The sequence below is a fragment of the Lampetra fluviatilis genome, chromosome 13 (assembly GCF_964198595.1).
Source record: "Lampetra fluviatilis chromosome 13, kcLamFluv1.1, whole genome shotgun sequence".
NCBI lineage: Eukaryota > Metazoa > Chordata > Hyperoartia > Petromyzontiformes > Petromyzontidae > Lampetra > Lampetra fluviatilis.
This window is the reverse complement of record NC_136287.1, coordinates 3,639,328-3,660,987: the sequence shown is the minus strand read 5'-3', so window position 1 is coordinate 3,660,987 and position 21,660 is coordinate 3,639,328. Positions and strand designations below refer to the sequence as shown.

Sequence of the window (21,660 nt, the reverse complement as noted above, 5' to 3'; positions counted from 1 at the left end):
CCCCCAGCCGGAGCCCGGGTACTTATCCCGGCTGCGGTCCCACCCCCACGTCCAGACACTCACTCTGGAGTAGCCGGTGAAAAGCACCAAGCTCCTTCTCCTCCTTCACCTACTCCTCTTCTTCTTCGTCTTCCTGCACCTTTTGCGTTCACGTCGTGCTCACCTCCCATCCACGTGCACCCTCGGCCCACGCCTTTAGTCAATCATTTCTCTCAGCGCCCGGTTATCATCCGCCGTTGGTTTTCACATCTCGCCTTCTTAAGTTCTGTAACTCGTCCTCCTCGGCTCTTCAGCAGCCTCCTCCACTCGCCACTATCTTTCACGCTCGTCATCCTTGACCCTCGATCTTCCTCCTCCACCACCTCCATCACCGCTTGACATCCCCTCCTCCTGTCGCCCACTTCGCCCCAATCTTCGCTCTCACTCCGCACCTCGCCCCAAAAGCGCAGACGCGTCTCGTCACCTCGTTGGACGCCACCGCCAAAGCCCTCGCAGCAGACATGGAGGCCATCAAGAAGAAGATGCAGATGCTGAAGATGGAAAAGGAGAACGCCATCGACCGCGCCGAGCAGGCGGAGGCGGACAGGAAGGTCGCCGAGGAGAAAGCCAAGCAGGTACGTGCGCGTGTACCTGTGCGCGTGTGTATACGTGTACCTGTGCGCGTGTACCTGTGTGTGTAAACGTGTACCTGTGCGCGTGTACCTGTGTGTATACGTGTACCTGTGCGCATGTGTATACGTGTACCTGTGCGCGTGTACCTGTGTGTGTATACGTGTACTTGTGCGTGTGTGTATACGTGTACCTGTGCGCGTGTACCTGTGTGTGTATACGTGTACTTGTGCGCGTGTGTATACATGTACCTGTGTGCGTGTACCTGTGTGTGTATACGTGTACCTGTGCGCATGTGTATACGTGTACCTGTGCGCGTGTGTATACATGTACCTGTGTGCGTGTACCTGTGTGTGTATACGTGTACCTGTGCGCGTGTGTATACGTGTACCTGTGTGTGTATACGTGTACCTGTGCGCGTGTACCTGTGTGTGTATACCTGTACCTGTGCGCGTGTACCTGTGTGTGTACCTGTGTGTGTATACGTGTACCTGTGCGCGTGTGTATACGTGTACCTGTGCGCGTGTGTATACATGTACCTGTGCGCGTGTACCTGTGTGTGTACCTGTACCCGTGTGTGTACCTGTGTGTGTACCTGTGGGGAGCGCTAGTGTACCTGGCGACCCGGGTTCGATTCCCGCTCATGGCCAACACCAAGTGACGAATATCTGAACCGGTCCTGGGCCTCCCCTAGGTTGACTCCGCCTTAAATAAGCACTTTGTGCGACGTGTAAACCATCGTCACTGGGGAGATACAAAGGTGGTCGGGCGCGGTCTTGACCACCCATCCTCTTGTGCGCCGTGCGGGTTTTTAAAAATATTCGCCAACAGCACTTGCCCCAACAGTCTGTAAAAGGCTATACGGGGAATCTTTGTCTTTGTTTATCTGTGTGTATACTCTTTGGTTCTTTCGGTAAAGTCACGGAGGTATAAAATTAAATAAATCACGACGTTTCGGGCGCAACACAAGCGTCCGTCATCAAATCAAGAGTGTACACCTGTGTGCTTGTTTTTTTACCTGTGTATGTACCCGTAGGTACCCGCACGTGTCAACGTGTGTACCTGTGTGCGTGGTGTACCTGTGTGCGTGGTGTACCTGTGTGCGTGGTGTACCTGTTTGTGTGTGAGCGATAGCGTAGCGGTTCGCGCGCTACGAACCCGGCGACCCGAGTTCGATTCCTGCTCGCAGACAACATCGGCGACGATTATATATCAACCGGTCCTGGGTTTCCTCTAAGTCGACTCAGCCTTAAATGAGTACCTGGCGCGGTGTATAAACATTGGCACTGGGGAGACAAAGGCGGCCGGGCATGGTGTTGGCCTTAATAGGTGATCTCGAGAGTGTATGTCGGTTATGCTGGGATCTTGCCCTTGATGTCTTTGTCTCGGTCTTATCGTTGCACGTGGCGCGTATTCATGCGTGCGTGTGCCCCCTCGGTCACGGCTTACGCCGCAGGTATTTAGGCCTCCTCTAAATAACGATCGCGGTGTGTGAACAGCAGCACTGATGGGAACAAGACCGCGGTCCGTTCCAAAACCACACTTTCCCCAACAGTGGTGGTATGCGGGGATAATTAGTCTTTTCACGTATCTGTGTGTGATCCTCAAATCTGGCCTTAATAGGCACTCGCTAACATCATCACTTCGCCCAACAGCCGACGAGCATGACGGGTCGCTGATGATGTGTGCGCGTGCTGCCGACTGCAAATTGAGTATCGGTTGTCGTAATTGTCTTCAGCATCAGGAAGAGACAAACACGGTCTGGCCAGGATATTCCTGATAACGCGAACTCCTCTGTATTTGATCATAGATGTAGTAGCTACGGTGCTTGAGACCTCACACGGATGTTTTCTCATTAAATACCCAGGAGAACTCACTGTGTCTTCAGGAGAAAACTGATTTGGGGGATCATGCATGCGGGTGTTTGGCCAATCTCAATTTAATATGAGAGTTTGAGTTCACGTGGGAGGAAATCAGAGTATGTGGACAAAACCAAAGCTCCGCGCAGATAGATTTAATTTTCCATTGCCGCGCTGCCATCTGCTGGGCATCTTGAGCGTATCCAAACCTAAAGTCGATTATTATGTTTCCAATGCAATGTGGTTCGGAATGTTCTTCATTGTTGTTGGAGGCAAGTGCTGGGGTTGTCTCTGTGTGAACTTTAGACTTTTAAAGTTGCTGTGAGAATATTTCACGAAAAATAACCGTCAAGAAGTTGCGAGAAGATACAATCAAAACATATTTTGTACCAGCCCACAATGTTTGGTGGAACACACATGTCATTTATATATTTTTTTAATCCAGTCTTTTACTGGTATAACAAGAACATGCCCTTGACATTTCATGCTAAAGTCTTCCCCTATTCTTTCCACGAATAGACTTCATTTATCATTAACCCGACCAAGTTTCCCGAATGTGTCTTCAATTACCCGATTCTCAACTCAAAGAGCAGATGAACGGGAAGAGATCACAGGAATATTCTCAACCCCCCATAGGATACGCACGATGCCATTATTCTGTCAAGATTTGTATGACTTCGGCCAAAGGCCATAAGACCATACGTCGTATTGTAGTTAATCATCAATGCCGTGACTCCCTGGTTTCTTGAAGTCAGAGAGAGAGTCCTAAATTGACCCTTTGCGATGCAAATTTCTCAAGTTATTGCTGTAACCAACGGACGGATTCACAAACGGACAATTGAAAGTTCTTACAAGAGGCACAACGTATGTCCATTGGCATTTCGAAGTTCATCGTCAATATTGTCCATCCTCGGGAGACTGCTGACTGGTTCTCGTTATATGAATGGAATTTTCACCGATGCCCAAATGCTTGTTTCAGCATGAGGACACACTCTGACTTGTTTATATTGAGTGTGACAAGGCATGCAGCGTGTGTGCATGTGTTCAGTATTCTGTGCTTGAGTTATACTTCCTCTGTGCTGCGTAGAATTAGTACCTTGAATGTCACGGGAAGCCTTTGCATAGCCTCAGACACTCTTTGTAGAGAATAACTATGCCCCCATTTTCTGTGTGCATAATGTACAGTAATAATAATACGTCATGTATTTATGCAGGAAAGCCTCACTGAGTCCCAAGACTCGTTTGCAGGAGGGTGCTGCTTTGGCATGTTTCACCAAATCCTTTTTTTTCCAATGAGTGGTTTGTGTATGGGAGGAAACCCACGGGGGATAGCACTCAAAGATCCACGCAAAAACACAGGTCCACTTACCCTGGCCACATCGCAACCCACCAAGCTTGCCTTCAAATTGCCTGTTCACGGACGCGGCATCTCTGTTACCACAGCAATAACCATCATGTTGACCACATGATGCGAGCAATGTTCCACACACTCGGCCAATATTTAACAAGGAACTTCGCACAGCTGTAAAGGTGGCCGCCACTGTTAACAAGAAGGGCGGTGATGGTGGCGAATGAAGGAGGGAGATGGGCCGAAACATTACTTCACACACAATGGACCCGACTGCCACGGCCGTGAGCGGATTAGTGAATGTTAAACTTCTTTCGCACCATACATAGCCAACCGTGCTAATCGGAGGTGTGGAGGAAGGACAACAAACTAAGTAGTTGTAAAGATTTTAGTTTTCAATCTAAATGATTTAAAAGTGCTTCTGCCTCTTCGTGGACACGACATCGACTCCCGCACACCGTCTAGAAATGAGGGGAGGTTGAGGGGACGATGCGTTGCTGATGAGTGTGTGGAAATTGCTTCAAAATATCATATAATTGTTGAATCGATTATTCGGCATCCGTTTTTTTCAAAATGGCTTGTGTCGGACACAGTGCCTCCAAACCACTGCGAAACTCACCCTTACAGCGTGCCCATTATGAGAGGTGATGACGACGATGTCTTTAATTCCACTCAATTAAGCGCTTAAAACATACGGTTGAGTCCTGTGTGTGTGTGTAAAATATTTAGGTGAATTTCGTGAAAATTTATTTTGAAAAATATCCATTCTTCAACTCGTTTAGTTGAAGAATAAATTGAGATAATTTCGCTTTTTCTTTACGTTTGCAGTTGTGGTTGAGGGGTGGTAAAAGTCTTTGTTGGTACCGATTTCTTATTTTAATTTATTTCTTATTTACCCAGTAAAGCCTCACCGGGTCCCAAGCCTCTTTTTAGGAGGGTCGTGCATTGGGATGCTTGGCTAATTGCTTATTGTGGATGGTGTTGAGTGTGTGCGAATGAACCAGAGAATCGCAGTCAAATACACACAGACAGGTCACAAACACATCGCTGTCTGCTGTATCTCAGCCACCTTGTAGCCGAACAGGTGTGTCAGTTACACAATTCTACGTGTTCCACCAACTCTTGCATCATCTAAAGCGTTGGTTTACGGATTTACCACCATACCAATAGACGCAAATTATATTCTAAAATATGTTGTTAAATGAGGTCAGTTTATCGAACGTGAATTCACACTTGTTAGCAATATGGAGAACCTTGTACCAATTAAAATGTTGTCACCTCAAGTAGCACCAACTTCCGCTCTAGCTTCCAGAGTAGATGATGCAGGAGAAATCAAAGAAAGACATCTTCCCAAGTTCCAAATGACCGATACAACAGGCCACATCCATCACCTCCGCATCCTCCTACCCTGTCTCTTTTCCTCTCTTACTCCTTTTCCACTGGAACAGGTGGTTTTCCACTGGCTATTTGCCATACCTAGCCAGAACCAAACCGTGATACGCTGGCCTCAAAAGGCATCTGAATCTGGTTTGGGGCCAAGCAGGGCCAGGGGTGGAACTAATCACACATTCGTTGCATGTGACATCACGAAGCATGCCTTGGCTTCTGCAGTGGAAAAAAACCCGGTACTTCCTGAGCCGCGCCGACCTGGCTTGGCACGGCTCGGTTGTATAATGGAAAATAAATATTTGTCACCCCCCCCCCCCCGCCACTTCGCGTGCCGTCTTACCCCCGCGCCCTCACGCCGTCCTCCCTCCCTGCAGATGGAGGACGAGATGCTGCAGCTGGAGAAACGACTTCGTCTCACGGAGGACGAGCGCGACAAGGCTCAGGAGGAGGCGTTGGTACTGGAGGAGAAACTCCAGGAGGCCGACAGGAAGGCCACTGAGGTGCGGCCTGAGGCGGCGATGAGGGTGGGAGGAGGGAGGGCCCTGCCTCCGGTTTTAGGGGGCAGCAGCAAAGTCCACGGTTGCTTATTGTTTGCAGTATGAGGTGATGTGTGAAGATGGATTTTTTTTCATGAAGTTGGGAAATGTTGATAATTTGGTAATTGCACCCGTGCTGGGCTCCTCACTTTGACCGGTTATCCGGAGAAGCTTGCGTGAACTATATTCCCCCATCTGGTATAGACCCTATTACCCTGAACATGCCCAATGCCCTCAAGGGTAAGCTTGGTTAGTACTTGGATGGGAGGCTGCCTGGGAATGCCGAGTGTTGAGATGTCAGCACAGTAATGGATTTACCGTAATCCATCTATCCTGGCTTTGAATGATATCCCCTAATAAGCATGGTGGGGTTTCTTCAGGTGCTCCATCCCTCCTCCCACACGATGTAAAACACTCATCGACAAGTAATTGGCCAAACATCCGAATGGAGGACCCCCCTGAATAATGAATTATGACTCAGTGGGCCTTTCCTGGATGGATAAATAACATAATCGTTATTTGATTCGCCGTTATTGGCCATATAAATGATCACCACTAAAGCTTTGCCATCCCAGGTGACAGCAACTTCTGCTCTTGCACGGACTACAAGTGAAGCGATTCATATTTAGTCTGTAGACAAAACACGCAGGGCCCACAAAGCGGTCGTGGGATTGTAAAGCGAGCATTTTTCAATCGCTCAAACAGACTCCCGTTCCCAGACACGTTCGCCGAAGATACAGTAGCTCAAGCATGCATGCCGGATTTTGTGTGTGTGTGAAGAAACTACAAATGACAGTAATTACCGGATGAGGGTGCCGACGTCGGGAGGTGAGGGGTGAACGAGAGGGTAGTACGCGAGGGAGGTAGGGACAGGGGGCGATGGAGGGTGAAGGGTGGGTGGTCTGCAGGAACCGGTTTGGATGAAGCTGGGTTAGGATTCAGGAGCGAGGGTGTTTATCAGACCGTGGCATCAGCCGCCTCCGAGGAACCCTTTTCATGTCCCTGCTGCAAAATGGCCATATCCAGACCTGCTGCAAGTGGCTTGGCCCGGTCGATTTAACTTTCCTACGATAGAGTCAACAGGAGTGAAACCGCTTCCGCGGGCTGATGTGGTTAGTTCTTCAACACCAAAAGTGAAAAGAATCAAGCCACAGATCTCTGCCGTGTCTGGTGCAGGACACGCACGTGGTCTTGTCTGTCTGCCTGCCTGATTGCATGCCTGTCTACCTGCCTTCCTGTCTATCTTTCTGTCCTCCTATCTGTCCGTCTGCCTGTCTGTCTATGAACAATGAAAAGGAGCCTCTGAGCATATCACCAGTCACCGCATGTGCAGGAATGCCGACCAAAGCCTGACATTGTTTGCTTAGAGAGAGAACGATGCTCGCTCCACTGAGCAGGCGTAGTTGGGTTTACAGAACAATCCCTTCCGTACTTGCCATCCGATGATGCTTACACTGAATTTAAATAGAATAGCAGTTGAATTGCAAGAATCTGGAGTGACAATGCCACACACCTAGAGATGTTCCCACGTTCCAACAAGCATTGTGAGCAGGGTTTACGTATAATAATAACAATACTGTAGTAACGTCAATAATGTACAGTTCTTTGTCAAAACCACTACCGGATGAAGGCTTCCCCACGCCGTGCCAGTTACAAGGGTTGTATCATCATCATACTTCACCACGCTCGCCAATACCGAGTTGGCGAAGGAGCGATGGTGGACCCAGTACCAGTTCAAATACCGCACGCCGGCTTGGTTCAAATATCACATTCGCAGCCCGTGGCCAGGAATCCAACTCAGATCATCACCTTGGATGTAAACCCTCGCCCTGCCTACCTCGTGCGTCGACCGGCCCCCCCCATCCCCCCTTTTTGGGGGGTATTACTTTTTGTCCACTTTTCACTTTTAGTGCCGCTCGAGTGCATAAATATTTGTGCCGCAATTCCGGCTGCGCCCCTGAATTAATAAACAACCGAGAGCACGACTGGGCCCTTTATAAGGGCATGCGTGGAGTGCAGGCAAGCGTTGGAGAGTTGCGCTTTGAAGCTCAATGTTGCTTTACATTCCTTTTTTTTGGGGGGGGGGGCGGGTGGGGGGCTAAAATTCCTCGCGAGACCTTCATGCGGAGTAAGCGGCCCGCCTCCGATAAGTGAGCTTCTGTACGTGAAGACTCAGCGTGGCGGTGTCGCCTGTGATGCGTCGTGAGATGGCGAGCACTGCAGATGAGACTCCAGAGAGATGCCCTCTATGAGATTGAGATTTGTGGCGATCAGAGTTTGAGATGTGATGTGACAGTGAAATGCGATTTAAATGTTCCAGGGGATGCATGCACGTACACTTATACATGTGTGTGTATGGATGTGTCAGCGGAGAACGGCAGCCTCGTGGTCAAGCACACTCTGCGCTCCGAACCCGGGCACCTGAGTTTGATTCCCACTCGGTTAACACAATTGATGATTATCTGAACCAGTCTTGAGCCTCCCCTAGGTCGACGCAGCCTTAAATGTGTACACTACCTGGTGCTGTGTGTAAACATCAGCATTGGGAAGACAAAGGCGGCCGGGCGTGCTGCTGGCCACCTCATGTGCTGAGCTCGCCTTTATATGTACGTGCTAACAGCACTTGCCCCAAATGTCTGTTCAAGGGGGATCTTTGTCTTTGCGTGAGTGAGTGTTTGTAACCGTGTGGTTGACTGAATGTGTTTAACACTCATCATCTGACTCACCTCCTGTCCCCTGCCTGTGGCAGTTGTGTTTTTGTTCACGGTGATTGTGTATAAGATAGATACCTCGAGGCAAAAGGCACACAGGGCTTATAAGGCATCGGGTGACTCACCAGGCATGCATGCGTGCTCTCACCGATATACCTGATGAGATCAAATAGTTGCAGCGTTTGATTTTGCAAGATCTCAGGTTGTGGACGCATGATTTTGGAACAACACAAACCCGCGCGGTCCACGTGCCGTTTTTGCGCGCGCGCGTGTGTGCACGTGTGTAACGAACGGTATTTTCACTTTTGTCAATGCTTGGCAGAGCCTTACTTTGGGTCAGAAAAATATAAGACGAATAAAAACAACCAAACTTGGACCAAACTAAACACGCGAAGGAGCCTTGATCCACGCGCACAGCATTTGGAAGCCTCAAAAATGACATGCTTTTTTTTTAGGACATTGATTGATCAGTGTCATTCATTTTAGGAGGTTCTCTTATCGTATCGTCTCATGGAAACCTGATGTTGTTTGGCTTTAATTTAAATACCGTCTTATACAGGTGTTTGAAGATGCAACAGTGACTTATAATGAATATTGACGTGTGTCTTGGTTCGGGTTATCGCGACGGTAGGAACAACACGTGGTCACGTGAAGAGGGCCGCTGGCTGCTCTTGGGAGGTTCATAATGGCCATGTCAGAGAACGGCGATTAAACTGGCTTCCCAAGTCGACCAAATTTGACGGCCCTCTGTCCCGTCACCGATGGCTACACACAAAAACCGCCCCCATCAAATAATACGTCTGGTTTTATCACTTAATTCAGCTTTGCCGAACCTGAATATCCTGGAGGCGTGCCGCTCGCCGTCCGTGGCAATACCTGGGTTGGAATCGTTGTTTTGGGAAGTGTGCTGACTCGTCAACTAGTATTTGGCAAATGTGAAAATTTGTTCAAACGGGAGGCTCAAATGAATCGTTACCAAATTTTGCAACAATCGATCGACTCGTGTGGCAAAGGGCGGACTGGTGAACGGTTACTTGTCTCATTAGCGTACAGTGCTGTACATGCCTAGCTACCTGTGGCCCAATCACCTGGAATGTGCCCAAACTCGTCAGACCTCTGAAGCTAAGCAGGGCTTCGGCCTGGATAGTGTCAGGATGGGTGATCAGTGTGCACACAACGGCTCTTCATCGGTGATGCAAAATACATCGTTGCACCACCACCACCACCACGTGTAGCATGCTCCCTGCATGTGCCAACCGCGTTGACCGGCGTGGTGAAACATTCATAATAAAGGTTATTTGGTTAGATCGCGTAAGTATAAATGTGTCGAAACCCTCCACCACCCGACACAGCCAATTCGTTTAAGGATTTGTCACGTAAACAAAACGCCAAGGTTTCGACACATGTCTACTTACGCGATCTAACCCAAAAACCCTTATTACGAATAACATTGGTCGCGAAAGTCTACGTGTGGTGAAACATGTTCACATAACTGTAACTGCCGTGGCCCAAGGGGCACGTGGGGTGGGACCTTCATCCAGCCAAGCTGATTGACAACAAAGGACTGCTGCTGACTGACTACAGCGTTGGGAGGGAGACTCAACGTAGAAGACGGGCGGCCGTTGTTGTTGTTGTGGTGGTGGCGCTTCGCGTCTGACTCGAAGGCCGAGGCGGAGCTGGCGGGGCTCAACCGGCAGAGCCAGCTCAAGGAGGAGGAGCTGGATCGCACCCAGGAGCGCCTCACCGTGGCGCTGCAGAAACTCGAAGAGGCCGAAAAGGCGTCCGACGAGAGCAACCGGTGAGCGTGCAGGGTCACGGGCCGTGGTCACGGGCCGGGGGTCACGGGCCGGGGTCACGGGCCGGGGTCATGGGCCGGGGTCACGGGCCGGGGTCACGGGCCGGGGTCACGGGCCGGGTCAGGGGCCGGACTCACGCAGGGAGGAGGGCTTCATGGGGCTGCAGCCTCGCTGGAGTGGCACCGCCACGCAGAAAACAATGAGCCGATCATGGTAACAGTGACCACGCAATCCTGTTGGCCGGTGCAGCAAGTTGGCTCGCATTCGGAATGCTGCGAGTTCAAGTTCTAGATGGGGGTAGAATGTGTACCAATTATGTGGTGGGCAAGTCAACAGCGCTTGTCCCATGGGTAAAGTCCCCCCCTGCCCCCATCATAGAAAAGTAGAGTTTCCACCACTGTCTTAAATGTTGGTTGGGTATCGCTTTGGCTTAACTTTACGGTAAATCATATACGTAACCTGCCAATTGGAGCCACATCACTGCCATGTGCATTACTACTAATGATGTGCCGGAATGAAAATAGTTTTGTTCACGTTAACTTTTGCGAGCTTTCCAATTCGTAGAGAAACGGTGAATAACAATGGAGTGCTGGGCATCGGGCTTGTGTGCTGATAAAATCAAGCAGTCAAGGGAAGGAATTTAATAAACAGAGCCCCCCCCTCAAAACTATAACAGCCCTAGACCCCCAACAAACGTCATCCGGCCCTGGTCAAAAAGGAGATGTTTCATTTGTTTGTGAGAGAAGGGACCATAATTCAAAAGGCTCAGGGCTTATAAGGCATCATGTGACTCAACAGCCAATCGTGCATGTTGCCACCAATCTTCCTTGTAGGATCAAATCGCTCCGCTGTTTGATTTCACAACAAGAGTTAAGGTTGCGGACACAAATTACTTTGGAACGCCAAGATCCCTTGTGAGCCTTCCTTCATCAGGTCGGTGGGCAACTCTTGCCTCCGTCGCTGGCCGTGAGCCACCTGGGGAAATGCCACATTATCTGAGGGGTTTTTTTTACGTGGAAATTACTTTGACCAATGTTTGCAACAACAAAAAAAACGTGTTTTATGTTTATATCGTTTTAAACAAATGTTAATCGTAATTAAAAATACGTGTTACATTCAACATTGAGACGAAAAAAATGTATGGCCATTTTGTTCAAAGTCGACATTGTATCTTGCGTGCTGCTTTTTCTATGAAAAATTTTTAATGACAAATTTAGTAAAAAAAATTGTCTGAATGAAGACACAGACCAATATAATTTAGTAGCAATATTAAAGACTGCAGTGACTTGAGAAAGACACAAATCGTAATTGCCTTTACAGTATATCTATATATAAATACGTATCGAGTTCACCGATTGGCTCACCTGACATTGACAGAGGGAAATCGCGTGCCCCTCACACCCGACATTTAACAACTGCTGGTGGCCTACACGTCAGACTACGTTAGACGGAAACAAAAAAGTCAAAGACTAAAAATTCCTGCTTCTGACTGGGTGAAGACTGTGACTGCCGAATAACCCTGGCCACACGGGACACTTGCACGCAGGGGCATGAAGGTGATCGAGACGAAGTCGCTGAAGGACGAGGAGAAGCTGGAGGTGCAAGAGGTGCAGCTGAAGGAGGCAAAGCACATCGCCGAAGAGGCCGACCGCAAGTACGAGGAGGTGAGACGACAATGACGACGCCGCTCACTGTTTCACGCCGCTTGCTGTTGCTCGCGCCCAGTGCTCCGTTCCAGCCGGGTCTGTCTGGGTCAGCAAATCACGAATATAGTTTCCGCACCCGGCCCACCACATCCATTACACATCTCGCTATGGCTGTGGCCACTGCTCGTCGCGTGTTCTACTCCCGGGCGACCGGCGACCCGGAAAATACTGAGCGAGAAATTCAGGCCCTGCGTAGACCTCCAGCGAATGAAAGTAACGAGGCAAAGTCACCGATCTACTCGGTGGCCGAGTATTGTGCTCCATCCTGGTCCGGGAGCTTCTACAAAAAACTTCTTGATGCACAATTAAATAACACTCTGCATCATTACCGGAACACTGACACCATTCCCCTAGAATCCTGTTTTGGTGAAAATTCTGCCACGAAATATCTGCAGAGACATGCAAACTCCAAATAAGTTGACACGTTTTCTTGCCAAAGACAACCACCTACCCATCGTCAGCCAAGGCCTTAACAACGTCACCTCGCAGCCAACTCAAGTCCCGATCCCCCTTCTGGGTTTGAATCTCACCCAGATCCAGAAGAACCTTGGTGAACAGAGTGGAACAACGCAGATGTCCAGGATAAACACATCATTCTCGACCCAAACATTGCACCTTCTGGCTTTGACGTTCCTCAACGACACTGGCGTGTATACGTATCATATATCCATACATGTGTATGCACAGTCATATGGTGTAAATACATAGAAACAAAGATGTGCGCTGCACGCGTATGGATTGAGAACATTTGTCCTGGTGGTGCAGGTCGCCCGTAAGTTGATCGTGCTGGAGAGCGACCTGGAGCGGGCGGAAGAGCGTGCCGACCACGCCGAAACGTAAGCCCTGAGCCACCGCACAACCCGGAGGCTCTGACCCCCCCCCCCCTACCCAGAGAACCGTTGCTTTGTGAGGGTTCCTAACCCTAACCCTATCACAGCCTCCCACCTGCCCAGGGCCCCCTTTCAAGGCTCCTGTTCTGAGAAGTGGTCAGATGGCTCAAGGGTGCAAGGACTGTGCAGGCACCGCTGCTGAGATCCTGAATTAAAATTTGGGTTTTGGCCACCACCGATTAAAACTTGGTTTTCGTGTGTCATGAGCTATCTGTCTCAGCCAAGTCACACAGGGACTCAGAGACAAATACATAGATCCCTCTATGTAGGCTGATGGGGTAAGTGCTATGAGCGAGCACCTATGATTGCTGGCAAGGGATGCGAGGGTTGGTGTGGCCATCACCACGCCCGGCCGCCTTTGTCTCTTCAAGTTTACACACCACAACAGCCACAAAAAACTTCGCTATCAAATTTCGTTTTCACTTAACCGATGAAGGTTGTAGCTCTGAGAACTAAGAAATTAAATGTTGGTTTCAACTGCCAATTCAATTAACGTTTGAAAAATGTATTGCCCCTAAGTGTGGAAAAAGATCACATGAAGGCGTTTCAGAAGTAGTTCTGTGGTATCACCCTTCCTTGGGCCATTCTCTTAACATGGGGCGATGCAACATTTTGGAATCATTCCGAATGGACAAACTCCTGATGCTGATGGCATTATGCATTCCAAATTTATGATTTTTTTTATCAAAGATTTAAAATATATCAAACATATCGATATAAAAAATATCCAAGATATATCAAAGATATATTTTTAAGTTAATGGAAAGGAGGATATGAAAATTAAGAAACAATCCTCTGGTTTGGAAGTCTCTTACAGGGGTGCTTAGGCCATTCATTTGCCTGAGAATATTTTCTAACGTCCAAAAGTCGAACCTCTCACCAGTAACATTCCTTGTTTATTAATCAAATAACTCAGATTTAGAAAAATGGGAAGTGACTTCATCATTAACACGACGCCAACCCAGTCTGGGGGAGGCATTTCTGGCTGCTTTGGTTATTTATTAGCTGTGAGACTATGGTGACAAATTGAACAAATATAAAAAAGGAACTACATTGGTAGTGGTGTCCGAGCACAAATCAACAAGAATAATCTCACCAAGTTCACCATCTACACTGCCTTACAACAGAAAAATAAAAAGTAGGTTAACATTTCAAGCAATGGCCCTTCTTCAGTCTGCATATGTGTTTCTGTTGCAAGGCAGGGTTGATAATTATGAATGTGGTGAGTTTAACTGTATGTATTTTTTGTGAGAATTTGAGCAATTGTTTGTCAAGTGCGACTAACTCACCGCAGCGCGCACACCGTGCACGTCTAAACACCAACTTCTGTTCGTTTGTAACGTCACCGCGGACCCCTCTGTGCCACCGTATACTTAACCGCCTATATTTACCGCACCGCAGCCCCAACGTATAATCTCACCGGCTCCCACCACCTCTTTCACCGCGGTGGCATGTACGTGTGAGAGCGCGTGTGCGTGCGTGCGTGCGTCTGTTATGAAAATCACGGTTTGGGAAAATGCCTGCATGTACCACCCCCACGCGCGACCCTGGACCCCACACTAACAGCCGCTCACGACGCCTGGAGGAGGAGCAACAAGTTGCCCTTGAGAGTGTCAAGTCCCTCTTGGTGACCGATGAGAAGGTAGAGAAACCTCGCGTCGGCGTGCACCTCCGCCTGGAACCTGGTCGCCGCGTCCCCACCGAAAACATTTACCCCAAAAACTGACGACGATCAATCTCGGGCAGCAGCTCTTGAAGGCAAATGGCGAACTTTGTAAAACGTGCGCAGAACTAGACGTCGATGATCTAGATGGTCCGTTAAAAATGTCCGTCGGTCATCAAATTTGGAACTCACTCTCAAGGGCTGCTGAAATACTGCGGGCGTTCGAGGGTGGGTGGACGAATATGTACCAATGAGCATTCGTTATGAAAGGTTTTGAGAACTGCACACAAGGAGTGCGGCAACTCCGAGCTTGCTAAAATCCTCCGAAAAAGTGCACGGTTGTTGTTACGTGGCGTCAATGTGACCGCAAACAGGTGCCATGCCGTTTTTTGGTTTTGGTTTAGCAATTTCTCGTTTTCAAAACTTTTGACCACCCCTCCCTCCTCGCACCTCCCTTCCACGTTAAGTGCGCAACCGAACTGCAAGGACAGTCATGACGATCACTGCTGCATGTGCCCGCCTGCTGCTACCCGCGCTGTGCCTCGCTACACGAAAACCAAAGTGGAACTAACAGGCATTTTTAGAAAACCTGGATATTCAGTCCAAAATCACATCATTAATCATGTGTACAATTTCCTGCATTCTTGGGAGCTTTTGCCTGTGTGCATTTCTAGGCTGTGCGCAGCCATGGAGTTGCCTTCCCACGACCCCATTTCCCCATCTCGCTCTCTTGCTTGCGCGCTGTTTATTTCACGGCATCTCCCTTGGCCCCCTTCCCGCCCTCTCCCATTCCTGTTTCCTCAACCCACCTCGCTCTTAACCCTTCCCTCCCCTTCCCTCCCCTCCCCCCATCATCCCTTCCTCTCCTCTTCTCTCCTCTCCCCTTCCCCATACCGAATCTCTCCTCAACCCTCCCGCCCATCATCTCCACCACAACAGCAAATGCTCGGCGCTTGAGGAGGACCTGAAAAACATGACCAACGACCTGAAATCCCTCATGGCACAGAACGAGGAGGTTAGAGGCGTGACCGTGGATCTTTTTGACGGGCCTGCTTGGTTCCCACATGCTGCCGATTTTGGTGGTTGTTTGTTTTATTGCTCTCGTCTATATTTGAAACTCTTGCTTCGCCCACGGGGTTTCATGCAGCAACGTTTGCCAAACTCCAGTGCTCCAAGTGGCAATTTTACATTGGTCTCTTTAAGCCCATTCTTATAGCAACAGAGGCTATCGCAAAGGCACTACGTTTAGGCTCTGTAAGCTTTTACCCAACATATCCATCTTGAGTCGACTGCGGAATTGGCTGGCAGCCAGTGACAAGCTGTGGACAGTGACCGGCCAATGAGTTCCGCGACGATGGGCCGGGTGCGGAAAATCTCTTCGCCGAGCCACGGCGTGGGTTTTCACATTGTGCCGCCACTCTCCACAGCGGTACACGTCGTCGAACGCCGATCGATAGCGTTGATCGCTGCAAGCGGTGTAACGCGCGATCGAAGGCGACAGGACTTTGGGAAGCGCTGTTGCACATGGCATCTTGAGATGTGGTGGCATTTAGACGCTACATACGGACGCACACGCACACATGCTGTATTGTCAACTGTGTGTAGTTTATGACAGTGAGGCAAACTCAACCTCTGCATAGCGTGGGTGGGTTCACTGTGAGGCATAAACACCAAATTGAACCCAACAGCCGCACGCTTTGCAACAGGAAGACTAAAAACAATTATATTCTTAAATAAATGTTTCCTCCAGGATAAGTTATCCTCAACAATTTACTAACACTTTGGACAATTTGTAGCTTATTAGAAGAGCTCTGTCTTTGCCAGCGCTAATGAACAACAGAACTTGGGAGGGTTTGTTTGAATGTAAAGCGTTTAACATTCTAACCTTTAAAAGGCTGCTAACAAAAAAGACATTCACCAACGGTCAGATTTACACAAAAGCATAAAAAACATTTACTCGCTTAACAACACAAACAAAACACTCCACAGAAGAGAAGTAGTGAGGCCCCATTGAGACTTTCACGAGGAAAGAAACACGTCAACATGATTCCAGAAGAAAAAAAAATTCACTCTGCATTTGGTCATTAAAATATATAATTGGTAACGTAAACACGTTTCAATCGGCATGTCCTGTAACGTGATGGAATGATTGGAGTTAATTTCTCATTGCTTCTGCCAGGATTTGTATTTTGCCTGCAGGATAGCACTCAACTACGGGTTTGAATTCCGTGCAAAACATTTCAAGCGCATACATACGTTTAAATATGCAACTCTATCTCCATTCATTATGTGAGTCGTCTCAAATACAAATGCACCTTTGCATCACGGGGTACAATCTTGGGATTCATACTCTTAGTTTTTTTGGGTAAAAAAAAAAACCTAAGAGTATGAATCCTTGCAGTCACGAAAGCTTCAAATCAAGTATAAACAATTTTGGGAATTATCCTAACAAACCGACGACAGATGACCGCACTTGGGGACACTTTTGAAGCTGGGGTTGAGGAAAGTCGCTACTGGGGTGGGGGTCACGTTGAGCATCAAAGGCCTGGCCTATAAAAGAGTATTGAAGGTGCACAGCAAATTACCTGACACTATTTGAGGGTGGGGTGGGGGGCACAGAGGATTGGTCAGCTGTCACCTACCTCACAGTACAAGTAAGTCTACGAGTAACTGACCTAAATGTTGCCGACCTCCCCAGCCGTTAAGCAATGAGGAAATAATAATAATAAAAGGCACAACCCGTTACACACGGCGTTCCAGGCATAGCTGAGTGGTGCAGATAAAAGGTTAACGTAAATAAGACGGCAAGATTGCATCGGCTGCACGTCGCGCGTTCAACGGAGGGTTTATCCGGTAAACGTTTTGGAGTCGCGAAGCGCGTCCAGATAAGCTTGGTTTTTTTTTAATTCAAATTGCTTCCATCCACCCTAGAGCGTGGGGTAGTGTTCACCTCCATTTTTCGTTCTCGGTCAGTGATTTACAAATTCCACGTTCCTATGGCAGGTACCAAGTCTGTAAATTGTTGTGTACAAAATGTCCCAATATTAACCAGGCTCAAGGTCACCAGGCAGCACAGCATCCAGTCATAAAAAGAAAGACAAATAAAAGCCTTTGCATGAATCCCATACGCGCGGATTGTTACAGTTGTTAAGCCGACTACAATTTGGGGCACACCAACCTTTTTGTTAAACAAGCGAGATGATCTGACCACAGCAGGGAGAGATCGTAGTCATCGTCGATCTGAATTTTCCCCAGCTGTCCGCGTGGGCTTTAGTAGGCACGGAACCCATCGAGGGGGCAAAGACGTACGAGCACGGATTCTCCTCGCCTTGTTCAGCCTGCGCCTCTCTCAGACTGTCACGGGCATGTTTCAGACCGAACATGACCATGATCACCATGCAGCGGTGAAAATATCTCGCTCATTTAAGAAAAGAACGCCAAGCCCCTGACTTGTCACGAGCGTTCATATTCGCAGCTGCGCTATACGTATTATTTAGCTACTCAGGAGCTCCGCTGTTCAACCGTACACTTATACATTTACCAGCGCAAACAGGAATAGTATTTAGGGCTTCTGTAAGTCATGTATGCAGTGCTCATCTGTGTGTGCGCGTGTCTTTCCCTCCACAGTATTCCCAAAAAGAAGACAAGTTTGAGGAGGAGATAAAGGTCCTGAGCGAGAAGCTGAAGGAGGCCAGTATTTGATTTGTAAACAGAATGACTGTTGTTTGCTGATAATTGTCTGGTTGAATCCAAGCGCGTTTTGAGGAGGTGCACATTACAAAACAACTGCTTGAGACACAGGAGAGCAAAACCTGTTGGTGTAACAATGAGGCTTCCAAATGCTTTTGATACAATCCAAAGTGACAACACGACAAAAACCACACTGTCTAAGAAGTCGTGTCTGAAAGATTCCAATGTGCGTCGCGTCAGATGCCTCGCCTGTGCCACTTGATCCGAGTTTGGTTCAGTTTGGTCGGTCACCGTTGTGTTTGTTTGTCATCGTCAATTTTTGGAGTTGCGAACCGGTAAGCGGAGTCTAACCCGTCTCGTGCACCATGCTGTGCTCGGCGCAGGTGGAGCAACGGGCCGAGTATGCGGAGCGGACAGTTGTGAAATTGGAGAACAGCATTGATGACCTGGAAGGTGAGTGTGGGGAACTTTTAGATGGGCAATGACTTTTTTTTGGTCGGTGGAATCATCACGACTCAAAGGTGTCCACAGTCCACGTGCAAACAATGGGTGGTGGAGCTGATCATTTGTGCAGCTGATGAATGGCACTGGACCTAATTGGTCGGCATGCCGACCACTGCACCACCTGGACGTAGCTTTTAAACAAACTATTTGGTGATACTGCGTTGGCAGTGGTGCACAAGCAGCATATACACTTTGTTTTTTTGGTAAAGTCACGTAGGTTAAAACAGAAAAAAAACCTATGTGACTTTACCGAAAAAACCAAAGTGTATGGATCCTTGCAGTCACGAAAACTTCAAATCTCGAAGCAGCATATAACAAAACAACTGAACACATTCGTCTATACCAATGCCCTAAAAGGAAAAAAATATATAACAGGAGACGTTTCGGGCAACGGCCCTTCTCAACATCACATAGAGAGGCCCGAGAGGTAGAGTTTCCCTGTTCTTCCCGCTGCTGAAGTTTGAGGTCGACTGAATCTACCTCTCTATGTGCTATGAAGAACAAACGTGAGGGTTTATATATATATAAAATGTATTTAAGTAGACAGTGAACAATACGCCTAAAGTCTTCTACGACCATACACTATAATTTGAGTGGTTAGACTATGTTTTTAAGGTGGTTGAGGGTAACGAAAGGAGCTGCTTGTGGTGTCCCAACATCTTTCGTCAGTAGAAACTAAATAGTACCATGTTGGGTCGAAGTTTCACCCTGCTCAGAGCAGCATGGGGCAGTACTCGTATCCTTGGGTGGAAAGTAATCGGTGTATGTTTGTATGTAGAACTTCTTTCACACCATACGTAGCCAACCGTGGTAATCAGAGGTGGAAATTCCCCAGTTTTTCTTAAGGTCATTTACTGTTGGCTTCCCACAAAGTGGTGCTTATTGGTATAAAATATTTTATAGGTACAGTATATTCAAAATAATAATATCCCACCAGAAGATTAAACGCTGGGAAGAGGCTTGGGTGTGTAGTTTTCCGGGGAAACTGCAAATTATGACACACGAGCGTCCGGCTTTGTGTGAACATTCAAAACGGAAACCCGTTTCCGAAAAGCAAAAAAAAATATCTGGCAAGCCCCTCGGTAGAGTGGATTAGGTTGCAAGTTCTGACAGGGCCCATACTTAAAATATTGCACTAAGCTGTGCTCCTACCAGTGATAAAAAAACGCCAGGCATGTGCATTTGACCCGTAGTTGAACGCTAGACTATTTTTTTCTTTACGCTTGCTTCATATTAAATAAGCGCCAATGCGAATATCCATTTGTTAGTGTGCATTTGACTCGACACTCTATCGGGCGATATCGATTTCATTTGGATGAAGCGGAACAATGGCACGCACCTTCTGATGTGAAACATTTGTCTGGAAATGGACTGCGGCCGCGGCTGAGTCTGTGAAACATTCCAGCCAGATAACTCAAACAGTTGAGCGGAGGTCGGTGGGCAGACAGGAACGCAGTCGGGCGCGACTGCTCACTCCCCTATGTCGTTGGCAGGGAGACTCAAAGAAAAATGGTTGTCAGTGAACCGATCCACACATTTCATAAACATTTATTTCCCTGCACTACTCCTAAGAGGGTAGTGAACCGGTCACGTTGACACCCAAGGTCAGAGAGTCAAAAGAGCAAACCGCAGCGTTTCCAAGTCCTGTCGTAGACAACGGGCTGAGGAACGTTGCAACATTCCAACTAAACGTACGGCGGTTTAATTTGTGTGCCATTTCCTGCACGTTTCTGTTGTCCTTGGGCTCTGTGAAGTAGACATGTGCCAGCAGAAGCACTGAACGGTGTGGCTATCTACTGCAGGGTCGTTGTTTTTTGCTGTCGTGCTATATAAATCTCTGATGTGTTTTCAGTTGCTCCACGTGTCGTTTTGGCAACAATATCCAACATTTCTCTCCACATACTGGGAGCTTCTTCGACGAACTGAATTGAGTGCCTCACTTTGTCCCTCGATTGTGTAAATCAGCTGCACAATTCACTGACTTAAAGAGACTCTGAGCAAGCGGAGATAAATGTCGGACATACTGCCAAAACAACGCGGTACTAAACTCGAAAATGTACCGGACAGTGGCGTGACTATCTCCTAACCTTCATGCCCTGTCAACAGAGCAACTGGCCAGAGCCAAGGAGGAGAACCTGGGAATCAACCAGGTGCTGGACCAGACCCTGCTGGAGCTGAACAACATGTGAACGCGCGCCACTGTCGCCGTCCCCTCATCCCCGCGTGGCTCCACACACACCGCACACGGCAGTGCACGCGTTCGGCAGCCCTGGGGGGGCCACGGGGCAACACGCATCGCACCTCAAAGCAGTGTCATTGTCAACTGTGGCCACTTGCCGGCTGGCCTCGGTTGGCCAGCGGTGGTGGACTGCAGCTAGGGTCAGCTGGCTGGGTAACAGTCATGCAACAAAGCTCCCTCAAGCAATTCAATGAAATGTCATGATTGAGTTTAAATCACCGCATTCTTCAGATTGTAAAACACTCCAGAAAGTAAGACAGACCCCCTCCCCCATCCAAACTTGTGCCAGGTTGTCATTAAAGCTCAACAAATATGGTCACACACTCACCTACTGTTGTGTCTTGACCCTCCAGAGCAACCCTCGACTCACTCCTTAATCAGACCAGAGGCAGAGAAGCTTCAACATGAACGAGTGCTTTACTGAACGACTCCATGAAGTGACCCCGGATTATAAGATGCACTTACAACTTTTGTCTTAAATTAAAGGGAAACTGTGTCTAGTAATGTGGAGCATATGGTAAAAAAAAATCTCATATCTGTTCACTTGCATTGTTTCTTTTTATTCTGTGTTTTTATTGGCATAGAAGTTTTTAAAAAATATATAATTTGCATACACGTTGACGTCTTCCTGTATGGCAGCACCAGTGGAGCACGGATGAGAGAAAGTCGAGGATAAAAAGGCTCAATAACATGAAAAATAAAATTGTCTGGAACTGGGAA

At 48.2% G+C, this 21,660-nt stretch overlaps 1 protein-coding gene across 2 annotated transcripts; it reads left to right on the top strand.

The window, feature by feature from the left end:
- Positions 1-41: 41 nt before the first annotated feature.
- Positions 42-21,660, top strand: LOC144935434 (uncharacterized). 2 transcript variants are annotated; one of them, XM_078862067.1, is made up of 9 exons: positions 42-614; positions 5,580-5,705; positions 10,117-10,250; positions 11,795-11,912; positions 12,720-12,790; positions 14,411-14,486; positions 18,135-18,197; positions 18,581-18,650; positions 20,808-21,660. In XM_078862067.1, exons 1-9 carry the CDS (start codon positions 501-503, stop codon positions 20,888-20,890), a joined length of 855 nt encoding a protein of 284 aa, XP_078718193.1. In that variant the 5' UTR covers positions 42-500; the 3' UTR covers positions 20,891-21,660. The 2 variants fall into 2 exon arrangements, with proteins under 2 accessions (XP_078718193.1, XP_078718192.1); XM_078862066.1 differs by lacking the exon at positions 14,411-14,486 and adding an exon at positions 15,447-15,522 and having other exon boundaries at positions 43-614.

What these genes read in the sequence shown, in the direction of transcription:
- LOC144935434 (XM_078862067.1), top strand. Translation starts at nt 501, where the DNA reads ATGGAGGCCATCAAGAAGAAGATGCAGATGCTGAAGATGGAAAAGGAG. An exon ending in CCGACAGGAAGGCCACTGAG is followed by an intron (nt 5,706 to 10,116) that starts GTGCGGCCTGAG and finishes TCTGACTCGAAG; the next exon opens with GCCGAGGCGGAGCTGGCGGG. An exon ending in CAGCATTGATGACCTGGAAG is followed by an intron (nt 18,651 to 20,807) that starts GTGAGTGTGGGG and finishes CCCTGTCAACAG; the next exon opens with AGCAACTGGCCAGAGCCAAG.